The 24,484-nt window shown below is 41.4% G+C and overlaps 1 protein-coding gene and 1 non-coding gene across 6 annotated transcripts in view; both read right to left on the bottom strand.

Annotated features, from left to right (window-relative positions):
- The window catches only part of TMEM67 (transmembrane protein 67), a 98,160-nt gene that overhangs the window by 7,498 nt on the left and 66,178 nt on the right, over window positions 1-24,484 (bottom strand). For 2 of the 5 annotated variants that reach the window (XR_004435239.1, XR_004435238.1), the window contains exons 27-29: window positions 21,307-21,449; window positions 20,215-20,359; window positions 4,019-4,089 (exon numbers count right to left, since the gene is read on the bottom strand). Coding sequence is in view for 3 of the 5 variants with exons in the window: in XM_033202597.1 (XP_033058488.1) it covers window positions 20,279-20,359; window positions 21,307-21,449 (224 nt within the window). In the remaining 2 variants the exon portion in view is untranslated. Of the gene's footprint in view, window positions 1-4,018; window positions 4,090-18,718; window positions 20,360-21,306; window positions 21,450-24,484 lie in introns of those variants that run through there. The other 3 variants (XM_033202598.1, XM_033202597.1, XM_033202595.1) reach the window with 3 other exon arrangements.
- LOC117079741 lies at window positions 13,998-14,104 on the bottom strand. The gene has a single exon (XR_004435582.1). It is a non-coding gene; the product is annotated as a U6 spliceosomal RNA (small nuclear RNA).

Genomic DNA, 24,484 nt, shown 5'->3' with positions numbered 1-24,484 from the left:
TGCAATAAGAGAGAGCTTTCCAGAGAGAGACCAGGGCAGGTTTTCAGACCTCAAGGAGAGAGGGAAGGAAGGAGGGCAGACAGACACACGGACTGGCTGAATGACTGACTGCTTTATTCCAGGAATTCATTCTGGTATCTGTGGCATTTAGGGTTTGAGCATGGATGGAACAATGCGGAGTAAAGCAGCCCGGGAAGCAGGTCATGAAGCCATGTTAAAGAGGGCTTGGGCTTGACCTGGAGTGATCTCTCAAAGGTCATCATGAGTAGTTCAAGGGCTCAGTGAATCAACTTAGCCCTAGTGTGTACTTCTTTAGGAAGAAACCATTTTTTAAAATAATAGTATCTTTGAAACCCATTTCTGAAGAATATTTAATTACAGGGAGATATACTTATGCTGTGGTACTTAAAAGAGCAGGCTACAAAATAATGTGTATAGTATACATGGTAACACCCTTATGGAAAAAAGTACAAATATGATATATGTTATTTGTAATGCAAAGAAAAATGTCTTAGGGAAATACGCTAAAACCAAAATGTAATCTGTGATTATCTCTAATGATGGAATTACAGGTAGTTTTTGTTTTCTTTTCTTTATGTTTTCTGTAGTTTTCAAAATTTCTACAATGAAGTGAATATACACTCTTTTTATAATAAAAAAAATATTTAAGTGTGCTTTAGGGACAGAGAGCAGAGCCCTAAGGGTTATACATCACCAAGTGACCTTGCCTATAGGCAATTATTCAGGAGAAAAAAATAGGCTCAGCATTGAAGTCTGTCCAGGCACAGCAGCACACACCTGTAAGTCCCAGCTACCTGGGAGGCTGAGGTGGGAGGATCACTTGATCCTGGGAGGTCAAGGCTGCAGTGAGCTGTGATTGTACCACTGCACTCGATCCTGGGCATGGGCAACAGCGCAAGACCCTATTTCAAACAAAACAAAACAAATAACAAAAAACACTGAAGTCCGGGTGGGACTCCAGGACTCACATTTTTTATTTGCAGATTTTACTCACATTTTTCTGTAACAATTTGAATTGCAATGTGAGCTGCACTAAAGGAAGTGCTGTTTTTTGACAGCACACATAAATTTCTCTATTGGCAGATAGGTTTCACCAGTAAAACTAATATGTATGCACATATTTTTGCATGCCTAAGCATATCATTTGTATATGCTTTAAACTTTTAAGTCCTGTTTCTAAGAATTCTGTGCCACACTCGTACTTGACAAGCCAGGTAAAACAGCTAAATTAGATCATTTCTCTATTAAACTATTCTCAGCCTGGCTATGGCTGTCCTGAGGAGACTTGAGTGCTAGCTCTCCACTGAGGGGCTTGCCAGCGACCTTGGACCTACCACAAAACTGCTTTGGGCTTCAGCTTTCTGAACCACAAATGAGCGAGGTAAGCTACGATTGCTAAGGTCACCTAAATTCTATGATTTTGGGACTTCTTTCCCATTGTAAAACTTGACAACATCCTAAAAACAGAGTGAAGACTGAACACTTTCATTTGTTGACTAAAGAAAAAGCGTCAGGCTTGTTTTTCTGAGATGGAGTCTCCCTCTGTTGCCAGGCTGGAGTGCAGTGGCGCGATCTCGACTCACTGCAACCTCTGCCTCCAGGGTTCAAGCAATTCTCCTGCCTCAGCCTCCTGAGTAGCTGGGACTACAGGTGCGTGCCAACACGCCTGGCTAATTTTTGTATTTTTAGTAGAGATGGGGTTTCACCGTGTTGCCCAGGCAGGTCTCGAACTCCTGAGCTCAAGCAATTCGCCCACCTCGGCCTCTCAAAGTGCTGGGATTACAGGCATGAGCCACCGTGCCCACCCAAGCATAGGCTTTTAAAGAATTAAAGCTAGCTTTATTTAGAAGTCTTCCTGGGGACTACGGACCAAGGCCTGGAGCCTGGGAGCAGTCTCTCGGCTCTGGCACAGTTTTTCATCCCACTGCTTATATATAGGTGGTGGGGGTTCAATACCTGCAAAATCACATCAAACTTCCTCAGAAGTTACATTAAAGCAGAATCACATCACGGTTTGGGTGTAAGAGTACATCTGGTTATAAATTACAGAGGCATAATCACTAACCCCATCTGTCGTTATCTTATGTGTAGGACAAGGCAAGGACCAGGTTATTTATCTTTTAAGGAGTGTAGTGACTCAGGCAAGAGACATGGGGGGCCTATGTGCTGTCTCCTGTTTTGTCTTCAAAGCATCTTTCCAGAGAGCTGCGTGTCCCACAGAGTCAGGGACTTTATGAAATTGTATTGCCAGGAAGAAATGAACAAATATGGCTTCTTATGTGTGCTACTTTGTCTCATATATTTTACAAGTTTTACAGAAATGAATCAAGTGCTATTTTATTATGCTTAATTTTTAAAAAATTATTTATTTATGTATGTATTTTTTGAGACAGAGTCTCACTCTGTCACCCAGGCTAGAGTGCAGTGGTGCGATCTCGGCTCACTGCAAGCTCCACCTCCTGGGTTCATACCATTCTCCTGCCTCAGCCTCCCGATTAGCTGGGACTACAGGTGCCTGCCACCATGCCAGGCTAATTTTTTTGTATTTTTAGTAGAGATGGGGTTTCACCACGTTAGCCAAGATGGTCTTGATCTCCTGACCTCGTGATCCACCCGCCTCAGCCTCCCAAAGTGCTGGGAGAATTTTTAAATTTTTTATTTATGTATTTTTTGAGATGGAGTTTCACTCTGTCGCCCAGGCTGGAGTGCAGTGGCGCAATCTTGGCTCACTGCAACCTCTGCCTCCCAGGTTCAAGCTATTCTCTGGCCTCAGCCTCCAGAGTAGCTGGGATTACAGGTGCCTGCCACCACACTCAGCTAATTTTTGTATTGTTAGTAGAGACGGGGTTTCACCATGTTGGCCAGGCTGGTCTCAAACTCCTGACCTCAAGTAATCTGCCTGCCTTGGCCTCCCAAAGTGCTGGGATTACAGGCGTAAGCTACCACACCCGGCCCAATTGCTATTTTAAAAAGAAATGTCTGAAGTTGCTTTCACATTCTGGAAGGTGGAATAAACAAGTCTGCTCTTTTGCTTGAGAAATACCTAGAGGGGTCTTTTGATTATAGAAGGTGATCTCTCCAAGGCATATTCTGGAAAAAGCGGATTCTGGCAGATAACTAAATTGTACTGTAAGTAGAGAGATGGTGGAGTTGCAGTGCTAAAATGAGAGGTGGCTGTATCAATGGAAGTGACTTTAGCTCTTTCCTGTAGCCTCCATTGGAGCCCCTACCCAATCCAAGTAGCATACAATCTAAGTAAAAACAATGTGCTTCAAAGCAAAGCAGACTTTGAGATAAGACCTCTAGCCCCAGTTCCCAATCAGGCTGTTCTTGCTGAGCTCCTTCTTCTGTATAGAGAGTTTCTGAGTCTCTGCTGGCGAAGGAGAAAGGTACAGGAACCCTGGGGACTCCAAGAAGATGATACAGAGGAATGAGGGTAGAGAGGAAAGTTGGCCCTAGGAGCACAGCAGCAGGCCAGGCCCTAAAAGGATGGATAGTAATGTAAATTTCCTGTGCTGGAGAGTTGACTAAAGGACTTGGAGGATGGCAAGACCTGATGTACAGCTTGAAGTTGTTTTCCAAGCAGTGCCCCTCTCCATCACCCCTGACTTTCAGCAAAGGTTAAAATATGCAATTGTCTAATGTTAATGGTGCTTTGGAGAATGAAGGAAAGGGAAACCTGTAGGGGATTCACCCAGTGAGGTGAAGTGGTAGAAGTAAGAACAATAGCTGCAGGGCAAGATGAGAAACGGGAATTCAGCAGAACCTTTCAGAGAGAGAGATTACTTGAAGAACAGAAGCCACCAGGCCTTCTGCACACTCTGCTCCTCTGCTGTGACGTCCACCACACACACAGGCTAACAAGCACATGCACACACACACATGCACATGCACACAAGCACATGAATGCACTCATGCACACCCTCCCAGGAATCCTGAGAACCCTGGAAGGAGGCAAGGCTTCTCATAACATTTGGTTTGGGAACTGGATACTCACCATTTCATTTGGATATTACACGACAGGGTATTCTCAATAGATTGGAAGATTGGCGAATGGCTTTCATTTGACTGTAAATGACAGAAAAAATAGTCCTGTTATATTAGTAATATTAAACCATCAACAGCTGTTATTTTTCGTCAAAAGAGAATCAAAATGTCCATTGTAATAGAAATCATTTGTCCAATTGTTGGCAAAATGTTCGACAAGTTCCATGTCTGTTTTAATCTCTTGCTTCCTCAGCTGAGCTAAATGCACACCTTGTACTCACATGTGCTTGTTAACCTGGCCATTCTTTCATTCTCCAGGCCCCCTGTCTTCCCTGGGCCTTTTCTAAGATAACTTAAACTTCAGGGGGCTCCAAGAAAGGCCTGGGCCACTCACATGGGTTGTCTCCTCTTACTTGGCACAGTGATTTTAAAACTGGAAATGATTTTAGTGCTGGGTGCTTTCTATGCTCCCCATGTGGTGTGTGTGAAAGTGGAAGCACTGAACATTTGAGTGTAACAGGAGTGAATATCCCAGATGTGCTGTGGGTCTCAAGGACCTGGCTTCACCTGGATTTACTCTGTTCGTGTCCATGATCATCACAAGCTGAGGAAGGTCCAGACCCTCACTGTACTGTCACTTCTAAAATCAAAACACGAGATCATGACATGATTGTGTGAAGGCAGAACTTTCTTGGATTATTCATGGAAATACGTGGGCAAATGCCTTTTGTGTATGACGATTATAACAAGAATTCCTGCCAGGGAGAGCTTGGCCCCTGTTAGGAAAATACCATCCTGCCTGAGGTAAAAACAGTCTACAGAAGCTGGGCTTGGCTTGTTATATTATAAGAAGCTCCTGGGTGAACCCAGAGGGAGGGTCTAAGTGTGGATAAAATGATACTCAGCGTGCTTTTTCCTATTCTCTTACAACAATCAACACACAAGATTTCTGTGATCAAATGTCTGGGAGTTTCTCCCCAACAAGCAATCAGTTCTGCAGCGGACACCAACCTGGCGCTACAGTTCAATTTTGACACTATCTGTCTGGAGATAGTGTCAGATCCCACAGGTTGAAGGCTCAGTCACCCCGGCTCCCAGATACCAGTCACATGTCAGGGCCTCCAGAAGTCCTGACAGACCTGCTTCAATTTGGGATTGCTACAACCACTCTTTAGGTTGGGTTAATTCGCTAGGGTGGCTCACAGAACTCAGGGAAACCCACTGACCGTTTGTTATAAAGGATATTGCAAAGGATACAGATATGTAGAGTGAGGTATGGGGGGAGGGGCGCAGGGCTTCCACAGGCACTCCACCCTCCAGTTATCTCATGTGCTCAGCCATTCGGAAATTCCCCAAATGCTGTCCTCTTGGGCTTTTTATGGAGACGTCCTTGGATAGACATGATTGACAACCATGTAGAAATGTGTTTGGACAAAAGGATATGATCTTATGCTCATAGACTGAGTGGGGAGACCCAGCAAACCCTGTCCTCCAGGTTATGGGGCAGGACCCCTTCTGAAATGGGAGTCTTATGGCCTACAATCACACAAGGTAGCTCAGGGAATTTATGGTCAGCTCCAAAACAGAAAAGTAGGGGAAGATTCCTGTCTTGGGGAGAGAAAGAAGGGTGGGGGAAGGTCAGAGAAAGATTCTATTTTCTTTTTTTTTTGAGACGGGAGTCTCGCTCTGTCGCCTAGGCTGGAGTGCAGTGGCCGGATTTCGACTGACTGCAAGCTCCGCCTCCCGGGTTTACGCCATTCTCCTGCCTCAGCCTCCCGAGTAGCTGGGACTACAGGCGCCCGCCACCTCGCCCAGCTAGTTTTTTGTATTATTTTAGTAGAGACGAGGTTTCTTTTTTTTTTTTTTTTTTTTTTTTTTTTGAGATGGAGTCTGGCTCTGTCTCCCAGGCTGGAGTGCAGTGGCCTGATCTCAGCTCACTGCAAGCTCCGCCTCCCGGGTTTACACCATTCTCCTGCCTCAGCCTCAGGCGACCGCCACCTTGCCCGGCTAGTTTTTTGTATTTTTAGTAGAGACGGGGTTTCACCGTGTTAGCCAGGATGGTCTCGATCTCCTGACCTCGTGATCCGCCCGTCTCGGCCTCCCAAAGTGCTGGGATTACAGGCTTGAGCCACCGCGCCCGGCCGAAAGATTCTATTTTCTAAAGCCTGATTCTGAGGCCTAAAGTGCCCCCCAAGATTATAACAAAATACTGTAACAAGGGCTATGGGAGTTACGAGCCAGGAACAGTGGATGAAAAAAAAATATATTTATATGTATATTTATACATTTATATAAATTTTAATATATTTATTATGTATTATTATATTTATATATTTATGCTTTTATATAAATTTTTATATACTTATTTATATATTATTATATATATGCATATATTTTCATCCACTATATATAAAAAATACCATGGAGAGAAGGGGAGAGAAAAAGAGAGAGAGGAAGAAAGGGAGAGAGGAGATGTTGTGCTGTTTCATAATGGGGCCTCTTGAATCCTCAGAAAGTTAAAAAAAAAATCACAGAATGCTTGGTGAGACTGCATTTCTTGTGGGAACCAGAGAGCAATTGAGAAGCCAACCAGCTCTAAGCGTCCGTGATCACAGGGAGAAGAGGCCCCTGGCGGCATTTGAGGGATATGGCCATGCTTAGAGAGAGTTAGAGGAGTAGACCCAGTGAGCAGGAGTGGAGGTGCTGTAGCAAGTGTTAGTGCTTGGGAAGTGAACACGGCTCATTAGTGAAAAGATACACACACACACACACACACACACACACACACACACACACACAAAGCACCGATAAAGGAAATCTCCTGATTTTTGAAGAAAGACTTGAGTGACAGAGCTCAAGGAAGTAGTTTTTCTGTCCATCTGGGACATACGGTGACAAATCCTTACAGGAAGAAGAAAACTATGCCTATTTCTGCCCTTGAATGGAGTGCAGGCATTCCTGGAAACTGCGACAGGTGTACTACTACAAAGAAGAGTCTATTTTCCCCCTGGGACAATGGTTATAACAGGCATTCCTGGAAACTGCGACAGGTGTACTACTACAAAGAAGAGTCTATTTTCCCCCTGGGACAATGGTTATAACAGAGTGGCATCCTGACCAATAACTCAGCATCACATAAGCCATAAATAGAACCAATTGCATATCATAAAAGCAAAGTATTAACTTATATAATTACCTCAAATTGTAAAATTATTTCTTAATTTCTATAAAATAGGCATAAATGTAATATACACATAATGTTACAAGAGACTCCAATATCCTATAAAATGAATAACCATAAAAACAACTAGTGTTAACATAAATATAACATGAAATGCTATAATGAAAATGAACTAACCACTTGACTAACGATACTTTTGTTTGCCTTCTTAGCAGTTAAATACAGTTTTATGGCCCAACATATAGGTATAATCTTAAAAGGGCTATTCAAGAAAGTGAGTTAATACTTCTTTTTTTTTTTTGAGACAGGGTCTTGCTCTGTCACCCAAGCTGGAATGCTGTCGTGTGATCTCAGCTCACTGCAACCTCTGCCTCCCAGGTTCAAGCGATTCTCCTGCCTCAGCACCCCCAGTAGCTGGATGTTGGTCAGCCTGGTCTTGAACTCTTGACCTCAAGCAATCCACCCACCTTGGCCTCCCAAAGTGTTGGGATTACAAGCGTGAGCCATTGTCCTGGCTTCTTTTCTCTCGATAAGTGTTCCCGAATTAAGCAGTGCTGCTTGAAGTCAGTCAATTAATCAAAAGTTCCTTAAGACACATGGTAAATATTTACTACTTGTTTGTTGCTCTTGTTGTTGTTGAGGGTGATGATGATGATGATGGTGGTGATGGTGGTGGTGTCTTCTCCGAAAACACTTCATAGCATGTAGCTACATGTTCTTTTAAGAGGTAGGACCTTCTGAAGGATATCAAGTGAAGTAAGTTCATACTATGGTGTACCTGACATGGAACAACTGGGGGGCAGTGGTTTGGAGGTACTTTATGAGTCAGGATTGCATTAAGCTGCATGGAATAGAGACCTGTCTGTAAATAGGGCTTTGTCCTTCCCAGTAACAAGAAGTGGATGCAGCCTGGGGCTGGCACAGCTGCTCAAGATAGTGGTCAAAGACCCAGCTTCTCTACCTGCCTGCTGTACAAACTCACGCTCCTGCATCTCCAGGCATCATGAACACATTCCAGGCAGGAAGACAGAAGAAGGGCAAAAAGTGTGTACCAGCATATTTATTCCTTTTTTTTTTTGAGACAGAGTCTCGCTCTGTCGCCCAGGTTGGAGTGCAGTGGCGTGATCTCAGCTTACTGCAAGCTCCGCCTCCTGGGCTCATGCCATTCTCCTGCCTCAGCCTCCCAAGTAGCTGGGACCACAGGCACCCGCCGCCACGCCCGGCTAATTTTTTTGTATTTTTAGTAGAGACGGGGTTTCACCGTGTTAGCCAAGATGGTCTCGATCTTCTGACCTCGTGATCCGCCCGCCTCGGCCTCCCAAAGTGCTGGGATTACAGGCGTGAGCCACCATGCCCGGCCATTTATTCCTTTTTATGAGGAAGTCAATAGCCTTCTCAGATGACCCATCAGCAGACTTCTTGCCTCTCATTGGCCACTATGGAACAGGGCTTCTTAGCCACAATGGAAACTAAGAAGATTCCATCCCAAATGAAACCAGTGTTCCATAGTAAAAAAAAAAAAAAAAAAAAAAAGAAGGGGAGCCAGGCACCGTGGCTCATGCCTGTAATCCCAACACTTTGGGAGCTGAGGCGGGAAGATTGCTTGAGCACAGGGGTTCAAGACCAGCCTGGACCACACAGTGGGATCCTCATCTCTACAAAAAATACAAAAATTAGGCAGGCAAAAAATTAGGCAAAAAATACCAAAAAAAAAAAAAACCAAAAACAACCAGAAAGAAAGAACAAATACCAAAATTAGGCAGGCGTGGTGGCACATGCCTGTAGTCCCAGCTACTCAGGAGGCTGAGGCAGGAGGATCACTTGCCAACCGCCCAGGCTGAGCCTGGTAGGCTGCAGCTGCAGCGAGCTATGATTACACCACTGCACTCCAGCCTGGATGACAGAGTGAGACTCTGTCTCTTTTTTAAAAAATAAAATAAAATAAAATGAAGAAGGGGAGAATGGATATTCCACAGGCAACTATCAATATCCTCCTACAGGTTGATTTATTTTGAGGTAATAATTCAGGGCTTCGCTGCAGCATAATTCATACTATGAGTCATGTTTAAATGGCAAGGTCATAACAATTTTTTCGCATATGTTGTCTGAGTTTAAACTGCTGTACTTTTTATAAATTCTGCCATGCTCACCTTCTCAAGATTATTATCTGCCATTTAAAAATATATAAAACTGGCTGGGCGTGGTGGCTCATGTCTGTAATCCCAGCACTCTGGGAGGCTGAGGTGGGCGGATACCTGAGGTCAGGAGTTTGAGACCAGCCTGGTCAATATGGTGAAACCTTGTCTCTACTAAAAATACAAAAAATTAGCTGGGTGTGGTGGCATGCACCTGTAATCTCAGCTACTTGGGAGGCTGAGGCAGGAGAATTGCTTGAGCCTGGGAGGCAGAGGTTGCAGTGAGCTGAGATTGTGCCATTGCACTGCAGCCTGGGCAACAAGAGCGATACTCCATCTCAAAAAATAATAATAAATAAAAATAAAAATACACAAAACTAAATTTTAGGATAAATGACCTGTCCAAGAACAAGTGGGCTCTAATGAACATGAGTCATCTTCATCCAGCATTTTACATGTAGAACATTATCAATTGCAGATCATGACATTAGAGAAAGAAGAGGACTTAGAGATCATTGGACTTATAAATGAAACAGAAGCCTAGAAAGCATAACTGATTTAGCCAATGTCTAGTTATCAATAGAGATAAGACTAAAACCTAAACTTTTGAACTTCCAGTTCAGTGTACTTTCCACTACCCAATTAAATATATATCTAACTTTGGAGCCCATTTCTTTTGGGAGGAAGAATTGAGTCACACAGCTTTCACTTTATCCCCATCATTTCAGATTCTTTTCTAACCCACTTACTTACAGAGTCCCTCAAGACCTGAATGACAATGCTTGTTACTTAATGACTTACTGAACACATCATTATGGAATAAGTTATACTTCCCAAGATAGTACAACTATATAAATGAGTCTATTATGATCCGGTTATTCTGCCTGTAAGGCAGTTAGCTTTAAGGTTTCTTATTTCAGTTCTCAGAGCTCACCATCACAGGAGGCCAAATAGGCAGCCTCCTTCGATGTTGTAATTTTGTATGGGAAGGCTTTATGTGTACACTCAAATGGTCAATTGGGAAAAGATGGTGCAATCCATGTGGTCTATGCTTCCCTCAAGAGAGGTAACTCCTTTCAGCATCCCTGTCTCATTTCCATAATGCATATGCAGAAGGATGTAAATGTCAGGAAGCCACTATTATTTGAGCAGCTCTAAATTATCTAAAAATTCTTCCCTCTTGAGCTGAAATTCACCATTTCATAGCTTTCATTTATTGAGCCTAGTTCTGCACCTGGGAGCTATATGGATATCAGCTCCTTCTTCTATGGGACAAATATTTGAAGAACACCATCATGGTTCTGGTTCATTTTTTCTCCAGTTCTTTCTATTATGCATGGGCATCTCAGCATCCTTCACCATCCTGATCACCACCCTCCCAATAAAATCCAGTTATCAAAGTACTGAGACCCAGACACGTTCAGAACCAGAAACAATACCATGAATAAGGTGTGAATAGCACCCAATAGGGCCATTTCCTCCTTTATTTTGGACACTCAATTAACGTGGCCTTAAATTACATTAACAATCTCATCCCAGTGTTGTTCCATATTGAGCCTGTGGTCAGTTGAAACTGTTACTGTTTTTTCTGGAGCACTGTCCTTGCGCCAGCTCTCCTTCTCTGGAATGTCGTACCTATACTCCCCTCAGGCATACCACAGAAGCGGTCAAATAAGTAAATATGTCACATGAATTTGCTTTGTGGCTGTCAAAATAATAATTCAGTCAAAATGACGTACTGTATTCATTGTATGCTGACCTATTCCAGGCACTGTGCTAACAACTGTACTTCTATTATCTCCCTCAATCCTTATGACAACCCTTTTGAAGCAGATATTATCCAGGTTGACAGATAAAGAAGAGGCTCATAGGCTGGGTGCGGTGGCTCATGCCTATGATCCCAGCACTGTGGAAGGCCAACGTGGGTGGATCATTTGCAGTCAGGAGTTCGAGACCAGCCTGGCCAACATGGTAAAACCCCATCTCTATTAAAAACACAAAAAATTAGCTAGGTATGGTGGCGCATGCCCGTTAATCCCCGCTACTCGAGAGGCTGAGGTGGGAGAATTGCTTGAACCCGGGAGGCGGAGGTTGCAGGGAGTTGAGATCGCACCACTGTACTCCAGCCTGGGCAACAGAGTGAGACCCTATCTCAAAACAAACAAACAAACAAAAACAACAACAAAAAAAGAGACTCATAGAGGTGGGAGAGTTTGCTTATGATCATATGCAAAGGAAATAGAGAAGTTGGGAATTCAAAGCCAGGCCTGTCAGAATTCAAAGTCTTTGCTCTTAGCTCTAATTCTACTGTGCCTCTTCTTCCTTAGCATACAGAAAAAAAAAGTGATTAAATGATGGCTCTTCCTGCAGTTTTATAACCAAGGAGAGTAGACAGAATAAGAGGAATGGGTTTGGAGTTCCATTTTGTTTAGATTACAGGACAGATACTCTTGGACGTAAAATCTTATAGCCTTTTACCCTCTGCGAGTTAAAGCTAAAGTGTTCTAGTCATTTATAGAAATATTTAAAATGTCAATTTAATGAGTCTCCCTGGCAGCTGGCATTGTTGTGCTCATGTGATACAAGGTAGCTAAAAATATATAGAAAGGCATCTAAATTCTTATTAAAATATCAAAAATCAAAGCGCCGTGCAAACACTGGCCACGATTATCTCCCATCAGCTGGTTTGAGTTTCAAAGCTCAATAAGTGACATAAGAGGAAAAAGAGCTCTATGATTCATTTTAAAACCTTTTTTTTAAAGCCCTGGTCTGCTACCAGCTGTCCCTTAACTCCTCACAATGAGAGCAGCTGCAAAAGAAAACTGCCAACATGAAAACATGATCAGAATAATAGCTGACCCCAGCAAGGAGCAGACCTTTCCCAAACAGGATTAGATCATTGACTTTGGCTTTGTGTTCTGAGCTTGGTCTGTCGCCCTTCTAGGTAACAATCCTTTGAAACTGTGTGTAATGATGGCTTTGAGAGAGGCTCCAAAAAATGAGAACTGTTCAGTGGATTGAACAACATTCAGCTAGCTAAAAAAAAAAAGGACAAAATCTTGTTCTGTTTGCTGTAATGGGGAAGACTGAAAACCTGAATTAAATGGAATAAGGCACTTAGTTTTTTTCTTACTTTGAAACTATATTCTTAACTCTAAATAAATCCCTTTTTGAATCCAGTCAATTCTGTCAAATGGTCAATCTAGACCCTCGGTAGACAAGGCTACCCCCACATCAGGGCCTTTGCACATGCTGTTCCTTCTTTCTGGAAAATTTCAGCCTCATTACCATCCTATAGTCCTGGCTAGCTACTGCTCTGCTTTGTCTCCATTAAAGTATCTCCTCCACAGGCCTTTCCAGACTACCCAAACTATCGTAAGTATGCTAGTTTTATGTTCTTGTACCCTACAGATGGATAGTGCTCTATAGTAGGCAAAATAACGCCCTCACACACCCCCACCCACCCACCAAAAAAAAAAAAAAATCCATATTCTAATCCCCAGAGCCTATAAATACGTTACCTTACACAGCAAAGGGGACTTCACCAATGTGATTAAGCTAAGGATCTTGAGATCCTGAAAATTATCCTGAATTATCCAGTGGGACCAATGTAATCACAGAAGTCCTTGCAAATCAAAGAGGGGGTCTTCCTTAGAGCCTCCAGAAGAAACCCAGCCAGGCTGACAAGTTGATTTCAGTGCAGTGAAACCCATTTCAGACTTCTGCCACCCAGAATTGTAAGATAATACTTTTATGTTGCTTTAAGTCACTCAATTGTGGTAATTTGTTACAGCAGCAATAGGATAAGAACACAGTACTTACTGTGCTTTTATTAATTTGTTGTTCTGTCTTTTCTGTTTAACTATAAGCTCTGCAAAAGTAGAGGCGAGGTCTTATCTACCTCCAAATCCTTAGCACCTAGTGTCCCATTGGGGAAATTGTATATAGAAAAAGGGTGTTATATACTTTTGATAAGAGTTTGATTTTTAAAGAGATTTTAATGTAATATGTATTTCATTAAAATGAAGGAAGATTCTCGAATCATTAGATAATTCGTTCTTAAATTTTTTCTGAAGCATGACCTGTTTTGTGACCCTATTCCCTAGGAGATGGATGAAAGTATATCATCTCTAATTTTAGCATTCAATTCCCTAACCTGGGTTTTAAAAACTCAGCACTAGATTTAGAATGCACTGTAGTCATCTGAGCTGCCCAGCACTCTGGTGCAGTAAAGGGAGAGACGACAGAAGTTAGGAGGCGGACAAGGAGTGAAGTGGAGGACAGGGAGAATGGCGTTCCTCTTGCCTCTGCCGTCCTGTGAGCACACCTACCTGTGAGCTACAGTCAGAAGGGCCCCAGCCCGGTCCTGAAAAGCTTACTGTGCGCTCCGCTGCCATCTGCTGTCAGCCATGGGTTTGGTTAAATACAAACTGCAAAGGCTTCGGGTCTTCCTGTCTTTAAGATTCAGGATAGTCCAACCAAAAGTTACAGATTAACGCAAATCCTCTCACTTTACATAGTAAATGGTATGAAAGTTCTTCTGCTCCACACATTCTTGCCCACACATGGTATTTTAAGTTTTTAACTTTTAGCCATTTTGTTGGTTTTGTAGTGGTATCACATGGTTTTATTTTGCGTTCTTTTTTTTTTTTTTTTCTTTTTTTCTTTTTTTTTTAAATATGGAACGCTTCACGAATTTGCGTGTCATCCTTGCGCAGGGGCCATGCTAATCTTCTCTGTATCGTTCCAATTTTAGTATATGTGCTGCCGAAGCGAGCACTATTTTGCGTTCTTATGACTAACAAGGTTGAGCACTTTTCACAGGTCTTTACTGGTCATTTGGAAACCTTCTTTTGAGGGATGGCTGCTTAAGTCTTGCTCATTTTTCTATCGTGTTGCCTGTCTTCCTTATTGATTTGATGAGTTCTTTATTCAGGACAGGAGTGCTTTGTCCAATCTGTTTGCAATTTTTTTTTCTCTTATCGAGGTTTGCCTTTTCATTCTTATAATGGGATCTTCTGATGTACAGTGTTCCTGATTTTAATGTAAATTCCAAATTTACACATATAAATTTATAAAAGTATAATTTAATGCAAATTGTAAAGTCCAATTTACAAATCTTTTATTTTATGGTTCATCTTTTTTGGGTCTTAATTTTGAGACAGACAGGGTCTCACTCTGTCACCCAGGCTGGAGTTCAGTGATGCGATCTCGGTTCACTACAACCTCCACATCCCTGGGCTCAAGTGATCCTCCCTCCTGAGTAGCTGGGACTACAGGCACACGCCACCATGCCTGGCTAAGTTTTTGTATTTTTGGTACAGACAGGGTTTCACCATGTTGCCCAGGCTGGTCTTGAACTCCTGAGATTAAGTGATCCACCCACCTCCGCCTCCCAAGGTGCTGGGATTACAGGCATGAGCCACCATGCCCAGCCTTTTTGGGATCTTAAGAAATCTTGGCAGGCTAGGTGCAGTGGCTCACGCACAGGTGTGTAATCCTAGTGCTTTGGGAGACTGAGGCTGGAGGATCGCTTCAGGCCAGGAGTCTGAGTTCAGCCCGGGCAACATAATGAGACTCTGTCTCTACAAAAAAATTTAAAAGTATCCAAGCAGGGAGGCATGTGTCTGTAATCCCAACTACTCTGGAGACTGAGGTGCGAGGATCGTTTGAGCCTGGGCGGTCGAGTCTACAGTGAGCTATGATTGTGCCACTGCACTCAAACCTGGGCAACAGAGAGCGACCCTGTCTCAAAACAAAACAAAAAACTAAAAGACCTACATGAAAGTCATGAATGGCCGGGCGCGGTGGCTCAAGCCTGTAATCCCAGCACTTTGGGAGGCCGAGACGGGCGGATCACGAGGTCAGGAGATCGAGACCATCCTGTCTAACACGGTGAAACCCCGTCTCTACTAAAAAAAAAAATACAAAAAATTAGCCGGGCAAGGTGGCGGGCGCCTGTAGTCCCAGCTACTCGGGAGGCTGAGGCAGGAGAATGGCCTAAACCCGGGAGGCGGAGCTTGCAGCGAGCTGAGATCCGGCCACAGCACTCCAGCCCGGGCAACAGAGCGAGACTCCGTCTCAAAAAAAATAAAAAAAAAATAATAAAAAAAAAAAAAAAAAAAAAGAAAGTCATGAATATATTCCCCTTTTATCTTATAGAAACTTTACCATTTACCCTTTCACATTTAGATTTAGCATCTACCTGAAAGTGATTTTTGTGTAAGTATGACATAGGGGCATGCGTTTTTTCCACTGGGATATTCAATGGCACATCGATAAACACCTTGCCCTTACTGCACTGCATGCTACCCTTGTCATGTGTGTGCATATACATATCCACACACCTGTGGATTTCTTCCTGGACCTCATTCTACTGATCATCTGTGATTATTTATCCATCCTTGGGCCACAGCCATGTATTCCTTGTAATGATAATAATTACAATGGAAGCAATAATTATTATAAAAATAACAGAAGCAGTTATTTTTTAAAACCCACAGACAACTGTGTGGCAGGCAGTTTGTCTACCGCTACTTCTAGCACACTCAGTAAGGAGACAGTGTCTTAATGTAGTCTCTAGTGGGTCTAATCTGGGTCTCTCTTTCTGCACTAAATATTAATGAGAACTACTACTACTATTACTACTACACAGCTTATATATTCACATAGCATTTACTACGTGCCAGGCACTCTTCTAAGCACTGTACACAATAACTCATTTAATCTTCCCAATACGTCTTTGAGGCAGGTACTATTTATCTCTTTTACAGATGAGAAAATTTAATCATGACTTGCTCAAATTGCCCAGCCAGTAAGTGGTGCAGCCAGGACTTAAATACAGGCCAGTCTGGCTCCAGTGTCTGTGCTCTCAACTACTACCCTTGGTGCCTCTCTTATGGGCAGTGGGGCAATGTATTTTCTTGCAAACCACAACATGCAGCCAGGCAACAGAGAGCAGGAGCACTTATCTCCAACTTGGTTAAACATTCCATGCAAGTGATGGAGATGTGGCCCAACATAAAAACCTTTAATGATGTGACTCCTGTTTTCCTTTCCAACCTCATCGCCCTCCAAAGCCTCCAAACATACTGCTCTGTGTTCTTTTATGTAGTGATGAGTGAGGAATGACAAGGGGAGACAGGAAAAGGTTTCTTACACTCACAGGTCCTAGAAACAGATGGCATGGTACATCATGCACAGCCACAGGGGAAAGCGCCAGTCAGGAGGCGGGAGCACCAGGAGCCAGGGGAGAGCCTGGGCGCTTACTGGAGTTTCCGAGGAAATGGTAAAGCAGGGCGGGGTCAACAGTTTGGGATCGGCTCGTTGGAATAATTTCAGTGTGCTGTAAACTACAGAGGTAGTCCCTAGTTGCCTGTTACCTGGTCCTGGGATGATTTAAGGAAGAGGAACATTGCCTCCTGGGGTTTCAGGGCCACAGAGGAGGTGTGGCTCAGGGCTATAGTTCGTGTATCAAAGGTATGCTCCCACCTGAGTCCTTTGCTGTCTAGAAGAATTGGGGAGCCCCAGGAGGGGCAATCACTCCCCAGAAGGGAAGTTTCTTAAAATGACAAAACATCTTATACAATTTTTAAAATATAAGCAGTACATGTGCTCTGTATTCAAACTGCCCATAGTGTCCCAAACTGCCATGTGCTGCTTTGTCTTTGAGCACATACTGTTCCATGCTTTGGTTGCATTTGTTTGTTTGTTTGCTTGCTTATCTTAAAATCTTAGATCAAATCCGCTTCTCTGAGGTCAAAGACCTGATGACCCAGAAGTACAGTTAAGAGCTTTCCTTACATCACACCCAGGGACTGCAGCGCATTTCATATTGCTGTCATTATTGGTTAATTTACCTGTTTCTCCTACTAATTATAAGACCCTTCTGAGGTGCTGGGAGTGGGAAGAGGTAGAAACATTGTTGGAATGAATGAGCAAATGAAAAAACTCTCCCTCGCAGAGACAATATTACGCTCTTCCTGTTCTCTCCACCCTCTATCATGAACTGTGTCTCCCACAGGGGTGTTTTCTTCTTTTATGTTTTACCTGTATCGCTGACCTCTATCTGGGCCTCTTCCTGGTGGAGCTGGGGGTGGCTGAGGAAGAAGGCAGGCTCAGAATTTTCATTGGTCAGTTATTGAGATCAGTAATCTGAGTTTTAATATCATATTATTAATTTATTAGCAATATAAAAATATACTTTGGGGCAGATATTTTAAACTAAAAATAAAAATTCCAGCATTCATATTTACTCAACGTTAAAATCACATTTTAAGAAACTAATCCTGGCCAGGTGTAGTGGCTCACACCTGTAATCCCAGTACTTTTGGAGGCCGAGGTGGGTGAATCTCTTGATCAGGAGTTCAAGACCAGCCTGGGCAACATGGTAAACACTTGTCTCTACAAAAAAACCCACAAAAAATTAGCTGGGTGTGGTGGCGCACACCTGCTGTTCCAGCTACTTGGGAGGCTGAGGTGGAGGACTGCTTGAGCCTAGGAGACGGAGGTTACAGTGGGCTAAAATTGTGCCACTGCATTCCAACCTGGGTGACAAGAGGGAGACCCCATCTCTCTCTCTCTCTCTCTCTCTCACACACACACACACACACACACACATGAAACTAAGCCTTACAACAAGTGGTAAGCAAAGGATATTATTTTCATTGTAGAGATGTAGAATGAAGCTCAATGATGGCAAATTACTTTGTTCAAGATACCAAAGTTTGTAAGTGATGGGCAAAATTCTAATTTGAATCCAGGTTCTGTTGCTCAATTTGGAGCATTTTCCATTAAGCTGCACTGCTCACTGCTCCTTGACTTACATTTATTTCCCCTCAGCTTATATTTGTCACTATTTATAAAAAAGATACATGCTTCACGCTTGTAAGTGCTGAGTTAATGATCATTTTGAATGTTCCTCAATGTAGGTAATCAGCAAAGCCTTCTGAAAAGGTAGTTAGGACAGCAATGCCAGAGAAGCAAGCATTTACAAATCTACCATAACAGATACTGGTCTACAGAAGTATTTTAGGGCCCTGTACATTTCTAAGGAGCACACAAAGTACACAACAGCTTATAAAGAACCTCTCTAGGTTTTGTTTCATTATGAAATGATGAAGAGACATCAAATGTTTCTAGAAAACCAGTAAAATCAGGGATATAAGATTCAAAGTACAGTGACTGGGTACTACAGAAATAGACAAAGGGTAATGAATCTAGTGAATAACTATGCACATGATCAGGAAATGTAAATTGTGACAATGTGAACAAAGGAGTCGATAGTGTATGAAAATCTGAACACATTTTTATGTATCTAACCAAAATAAAAATATCATACAAAATTAATTTAGAATGATTTTAAATGTTTTCTCTGTTTTAATTTATCAGCAAGTAAGCCAATTGATCCTTTATTGTGAAATTTAATACTTAAAAACATTTGCACTAAAATTAACTTCTTCTATGTTGAATGATGGTTGAATTTCTTTCATACGCTTCTGACTGAGAGGTTTTAAAAATCCATGCCGGTACATGTATTAATCTCTGCAGCTTTTATAAAGGCATTCCTGTACTGTGATCCTTCAGAAACTGCACTTTCAAAGACTTCCTTTTCAGTCATCCTCAAGATTCAGGGAAATGTAAAAGATTCAACTTTGGCAATGGCTGGGACCTCTGCCCCATTAATGCTATATTCCTAAATGCTACTCCATGAGATATACATTAATGAAATAGAAAACAGAAACACCAAATGTTTTAGTATATATTTTCAACTGAGAAAATATAAACAATATTTATACAGTATTCCATTTTAAGTATTTACACAGCATTAACATAGAAAGCAGTGAGAAACATGATACATTTACAGTTTTTTGTTTTTGTTTTTTTCTGAGACAGGGTCTTGCTCTGTCATCCAGGCTGTAGTGCAGTGGTGCTATCTGGCTCACTGCAGCCTCCATCCCCTGGTTTCAAGCAATTCTCGTTCCTCAGCCTCCCAAGTAGCTGGGATTACAGGCCACCACATCCAACTAATTTTTGTATTTTTTGTAGCTATGGGGTTTTGCCATGTTGGCCAGGCTGGTCTTGAACTCCTGACTTGAAGTGATCCACCTGCCTTGGCCTTCCAAAGTGTTGGGATTACAGATGTGAACCACAGCACCCAGCCTTACTGTTTGCTATTTACAATCTTTAAACATAATTGAAAAGCAAAACTTTGGAAGATAACTCTTAAAATATTAAGTAATTAAAATGTATAAAAAATATTGGCAAAAATGTCACATATAATAACTTAATAAATGTAAACTATATTAGAAATGCAAATACATTGCATGGAAAGAGCATACTGACCTAATACAGGTATACAAAGGAATGAAAAGATATCATTTCATCAGATGCATATTAATCCAACAGTGAATTAATCCACTGCCAACTAGGGTAAGCAATTAGAATAAGGCAAATTGAATCAGCAATAATACAATTTAAAATTTCTAAGTAAACTTGAAAATATCTTTCAACATTTTTTTAACCATAAGCACACAAAACATGAAAATATCAAACTGAAAACTAGTCTTAAACTTGGAATCAAATTACTTTGTCAATGTGAGAAAATTCAGGCAGCTCTCAGTTTATAAAATAATCCACAGAGAAAATTGATGGGGACTGTTTTAATTATCATTAAAAAATATTATGCTGAAAGCAACATTTAGATTTTTTTTTGGCCTCACTGTCAGTGTTACTTTATTATTTACTGCATTAAATACCACACACAATGGGAAAACAATATTTTCTGTTTTATCACATATATTCCCAAGTTATAAAAATAAATCTTTCTGCAAATAAAAAACAAAAACAGAATAGTTTGCATTAAAAGTTTTAAAAATATGGCAAACTAACCTGGTATCATGACATTTTTTTTGGTCATGATTATACTGAGTCTTTAAGTTATTTATTCAGGAAGTTAAATCAAAAATCTTTGATCCACCAATGTTTTGGACACCAAATTCTTTTGTCCTACTGTATTACGGATATATCTAAATATCTGGAAAATTAAAACAATTCAGAATGAAAAGAAATATAAACAAAATTAAATATGCACATCAGTTAAAATATTTAGATTAAATTAGCTAATTCTCTCAACTATTTTCATGTATCAGGCATCTGAATCCCATGGTGATACACAAAATTATTTCAAGATGATAATTTTGTTCATAGTTTCAAAGCAATGTATGTTCCCATTTAGAGTAAATTCTTATGAATTAATAATACAAATTCTCTCATGTTCACAGGGATACACTTTAAAATATTTAGAAAGGCAACTTTCTTCTAAGTCTAAAACTAAGGAAACATCAAAAGAATCTACTCGTTAGGGATAGAATTTCTGCACAATTCTAGATCACTGTCAAGGACTAATAAATTGCATCTTACTCATATATACTTCTTTGACATAGTGGAGAATATTTAGTTGATAATAACACCATTTCAAGAACAGATTTGCCATTTCTTGAAATCGCTATTTCAGGGTCCACACTCATACACAAAGTTGCTTTTCATCTACACAGGTAGGGCAGGTGTCAAAGCTGCAGGCTAAAGGGGGCTTCCCTTTGGTGCTGAGCCCTGAGCTAGCTCTCCAGTGGCTGTTTTTTTGTTATTTAACATCTGGTGGAGAGGGTGGATGGGACTCTAATTACTGTTCACTTGTAGCATCTAGGAGACTAGTAGTTAAATGTCTTCCTATAGGATTCCTCTTCCATGTATAATCAAGCAACTGATGCCCTCCACTAGACCCCAGTATTTCATTGACCCTAAAGGACAGAGTACAGTTGGTTGAAATGTTATTCCTCCTTTTAGTGGGGTTAGTCATATTCTAAACCTTTAAAAAATTGTAGTAAAAGTAGACATTGTTACTCTCTGCTATGAAAATATCTACTTCTAACATATTTCTCTCAAGAAAATGAAGGGAAATGTAGAAAAATTTTTAAAATTTACCTCTTGTTGTAGATATGTAAGGAAGGACGCTAAAATAAAATTTTGGCAAGCCAAATCCACAACACAGAAGAACAGCAGATCAAAAATAAGAAGGGTAGCTTCATTTCCATAATACAGGACACTGCTGAAAGAATAACCTTCATCTATTAAAAACGTTTAGAAAATATAAATTAGAAATTTAAAAAAGGAACAAGTCTGTGATAAATTTCTGGTGACAAAATCCGGATATTTAACAACAGCACATTAGAAACATACTATATACAATACTTCATGGCTTACACAAAAATAAACAAAAAGTTTAAGATTTGCTCATCTAAAAGAGGTTAGTTAAAAAACTCATAACACCTCCTAAAAAGCAGTTTTAACATTAGGACCAATGGTTGGTAACTGCTGGTAGTGTAAGTTTCAAAGACCAGTTAATAAATAGCCTTTCTCTATTTCTTTTTGTAACTAAAAGCTAAATTAATCTTACAAACATTCCCTGAGATAGAGTAAATTAGAGAAAAAACCCAGCAAGGCACAGAATAGTACACAGTGTTCAAGAGTTCAATAATTTATTTCAAATAGTCCCCTTAAGGTTTTGCTCTAAGTTCTCTTCTCACTCCACCAGCAGGTTTCATCCTTATTGGGATGTGAACACCCTTTTAAAAAGATTATGATGAGGCCGGGCACAGTGTCTCATGCCTGTAATTCCAGCACTTTGGGAGGCTGAGGCAGGAGGACTGCTTGAGGCCAGGAGTTCAAGACCAGCCTAAGCAACATAGCGAGACTCCATCTCTACCAAAAAAAAAAAGAAAAAAGAAAAGCTGGATCTGGTGGTGCACACCTGTAGTCTTAGCTATTTGGGAGACTGAGATGGGAGGAGTGCATGAACCCAGGAGTCTGAGGTTATAGCGAGCTATTAATATGATTGTACCACTGCACTCTAGCCTGGGCAACAGAGCAAAAACCTGTCTCTAAACAAACAAACAAACAAAAAACCACAAAAGCCTGATGAAAGCTAAAGACCCTTTCACCAGGAAAAAAGAAACAAACAAACAAACAAAAAGCTATACATATACAAGTCTTGCCAACAATTTCAGGGAAATCCAGAAAACCACTGAAGCAGCCTGGGGATACCCAGTTAGGAACATCTGCTTTATACAAGGGGGCATCTGGAGTGCTGGTAATGTTCTCTTTTGAAAGGGTACTAGTTACAGGGGTATATTCAGTTTGTGAAAATTCACTGACCTATAAGTTATATCCTTACAAAATATGCACATTATACTGGCATATAAAATCTTAAAAATAAACCTGTTTTACATGCTGTCTCTTGGTGATTTTCTACTAACACTGCTCCAGCAATGACTTCATATGATAGCAACTCCTCAATTTATTGTGTGCTTCTACTTTCTCCTACAACCTGGTCCCTTATATTTAATGCCTACTGGATACCTCTTCCTAGATGTCCTAAAGTACCTCAAGATGCAACATACTGAAAACTAAATTCATCCTCTTTCCCTCAAAACCTGGTCCTCCCTCTGTATTGCCTCTGTTATTGAAAGGCACCACCACCCACTTAGTTACACAGCCAGAAGTCTGGATAATTTTTGACTAGTCTTTTCCCTTAACATTTCTGGCAATCCTTTCTTTTCTAGCCCCACTGCTACTGCCTTAGCTCATAGTCTCATCATCTCTTGATGAAGACGAAGATAGTGAGGCCAGGAGCGGTGGCTCACACCTGTAATCCCACTTTGGGAGGCTGAGGTGGGCAGGTTACTTGAGGTCAGGAGTTCGAGGCCAGCCTGGCCAATATGGTGAAACTCCATCTCTACTAAAAACACAAAAATTAACCAGGTGTGGTGGCAGGAGAATTGCTTGAACCTGGGAGGTGGAGGTTGCAGTGAGCCAAGATTGCGCCACTGCACTCCAGCCTGGACAACAGAGCGAAACACCATCTCCAAAAAAAAAAAAAAGAAGAAGATAGAGAGATGGAAGAACACAGTTAGAAAGAGGAGGAAGATATGAGGAAGAGGAAGGAAGACTGAAGGAGAAAGGAAGAAAAAGCAGGAAGAAAGAAAGTGACTATTGTATTATTAAAAATAATAGGGCCGGGCACGGTGGCTCATGTCTGTAATCCCAGCACTTTGGGAGGCCGAGGTGGGCAGATCACCTGAGGTCACGAGTTCAAGACCAGCCTGACCAACATGGTGAAACCCCGCCTCTACTAAAAATACAAAAATTAGCCAGGTGTGGTGGCACATGCCTGTAATCCCAGCTACTTGGGAGGCTGAGGCAGGAGAATCGCTTGAACCTGGGAGGCGGAGGTTGCAGTGAGCCAAGATCACACCATTGTGCTCCAGCCTGGGCAACAAGAGTGAAACTCCATCTCAAAAAAAAAAAAAATAATAATAATAACATTTCCTTTTCTGAGTGCCTGTCCATAACAGATACTTTACTGGGTTCTTTATATTAACACATAGTAACTCCACAAAACTTTTAGAGGATTGTAACCAATTTTACAAAGAAGGCATTAAAGTTCAGAAAGGCTAAGCAAGTTTCTCAAAGTTCACAAAGCCAGTAAATGGTAGAGTCAGGTTTTGAATCTAAGACCAGAAGACTTTGAAAGCTACAATACTTTTGTTTGTCTGGTTTTGTTTTACAGAGACAGGGTCTTGCTCTGCCACCCAGGCTATAGTGCTATGGCATGATCATAACTCACTGCAGCCTTGAACTGCTCAAGTGACCGCCTGCCTTGGTCTCCCAAAGGGCTGGTATTACAGGTGTGAGCCACTATGCCCTGGAGGAAAGCTATAATCCTAATGTCTAAACTATGCTGTTACAATTTTGCATCTATTTAAACTCAACTTGTAACCTACTGACAGAGTAATTCTTCCAATTTACAAATCAGATCTGCTTAGCACCCTTCAGTGATATATCCATGTTCATTAGCAGTGGTTTCTTTTTCTTTTCTTTCTTTTTTTTTTCCCCTTTTTTTTTTTTTTTTTTAAATAGGGTTTTGCTCTTGTTGCCCAGGCTGGAGTGCAATGGCGCGATCTCAGCTCACCACAACCTCTGCCTCCTGGGTTCAAGCAATTCTCCTGCCTCAGCCTCCCAAGTAGCTGGGATTACAGGTATGCACCGCCACTCCCGGCTAATTTTGTATTTTTAGTAGAGACAGGGTTTCACCATGTTGGCC

This window comes from Trachypithecus francoisi, unplaced genomic scaffold (genome assembly GCF_009764315.1).
Source record: "Trachypithecus francoisi isolate TF-2019V2 unplaced genomic scaffold, Tfra_2.0 Lachesis_group7, whole genome shotgun sequence".
NCBI classification, from domain to species: domain Eukaryota; kingdom Metazoa; phylum Chordata; class Mammalia; order Primates; family Cercopithecidae; genus Trachypithecus; species Trachypithecus francoisi.
Note: the sequence above shows the minus strand (reverse complement) of the source record. Positions and strands in the feature narration are given on the sequence as shown.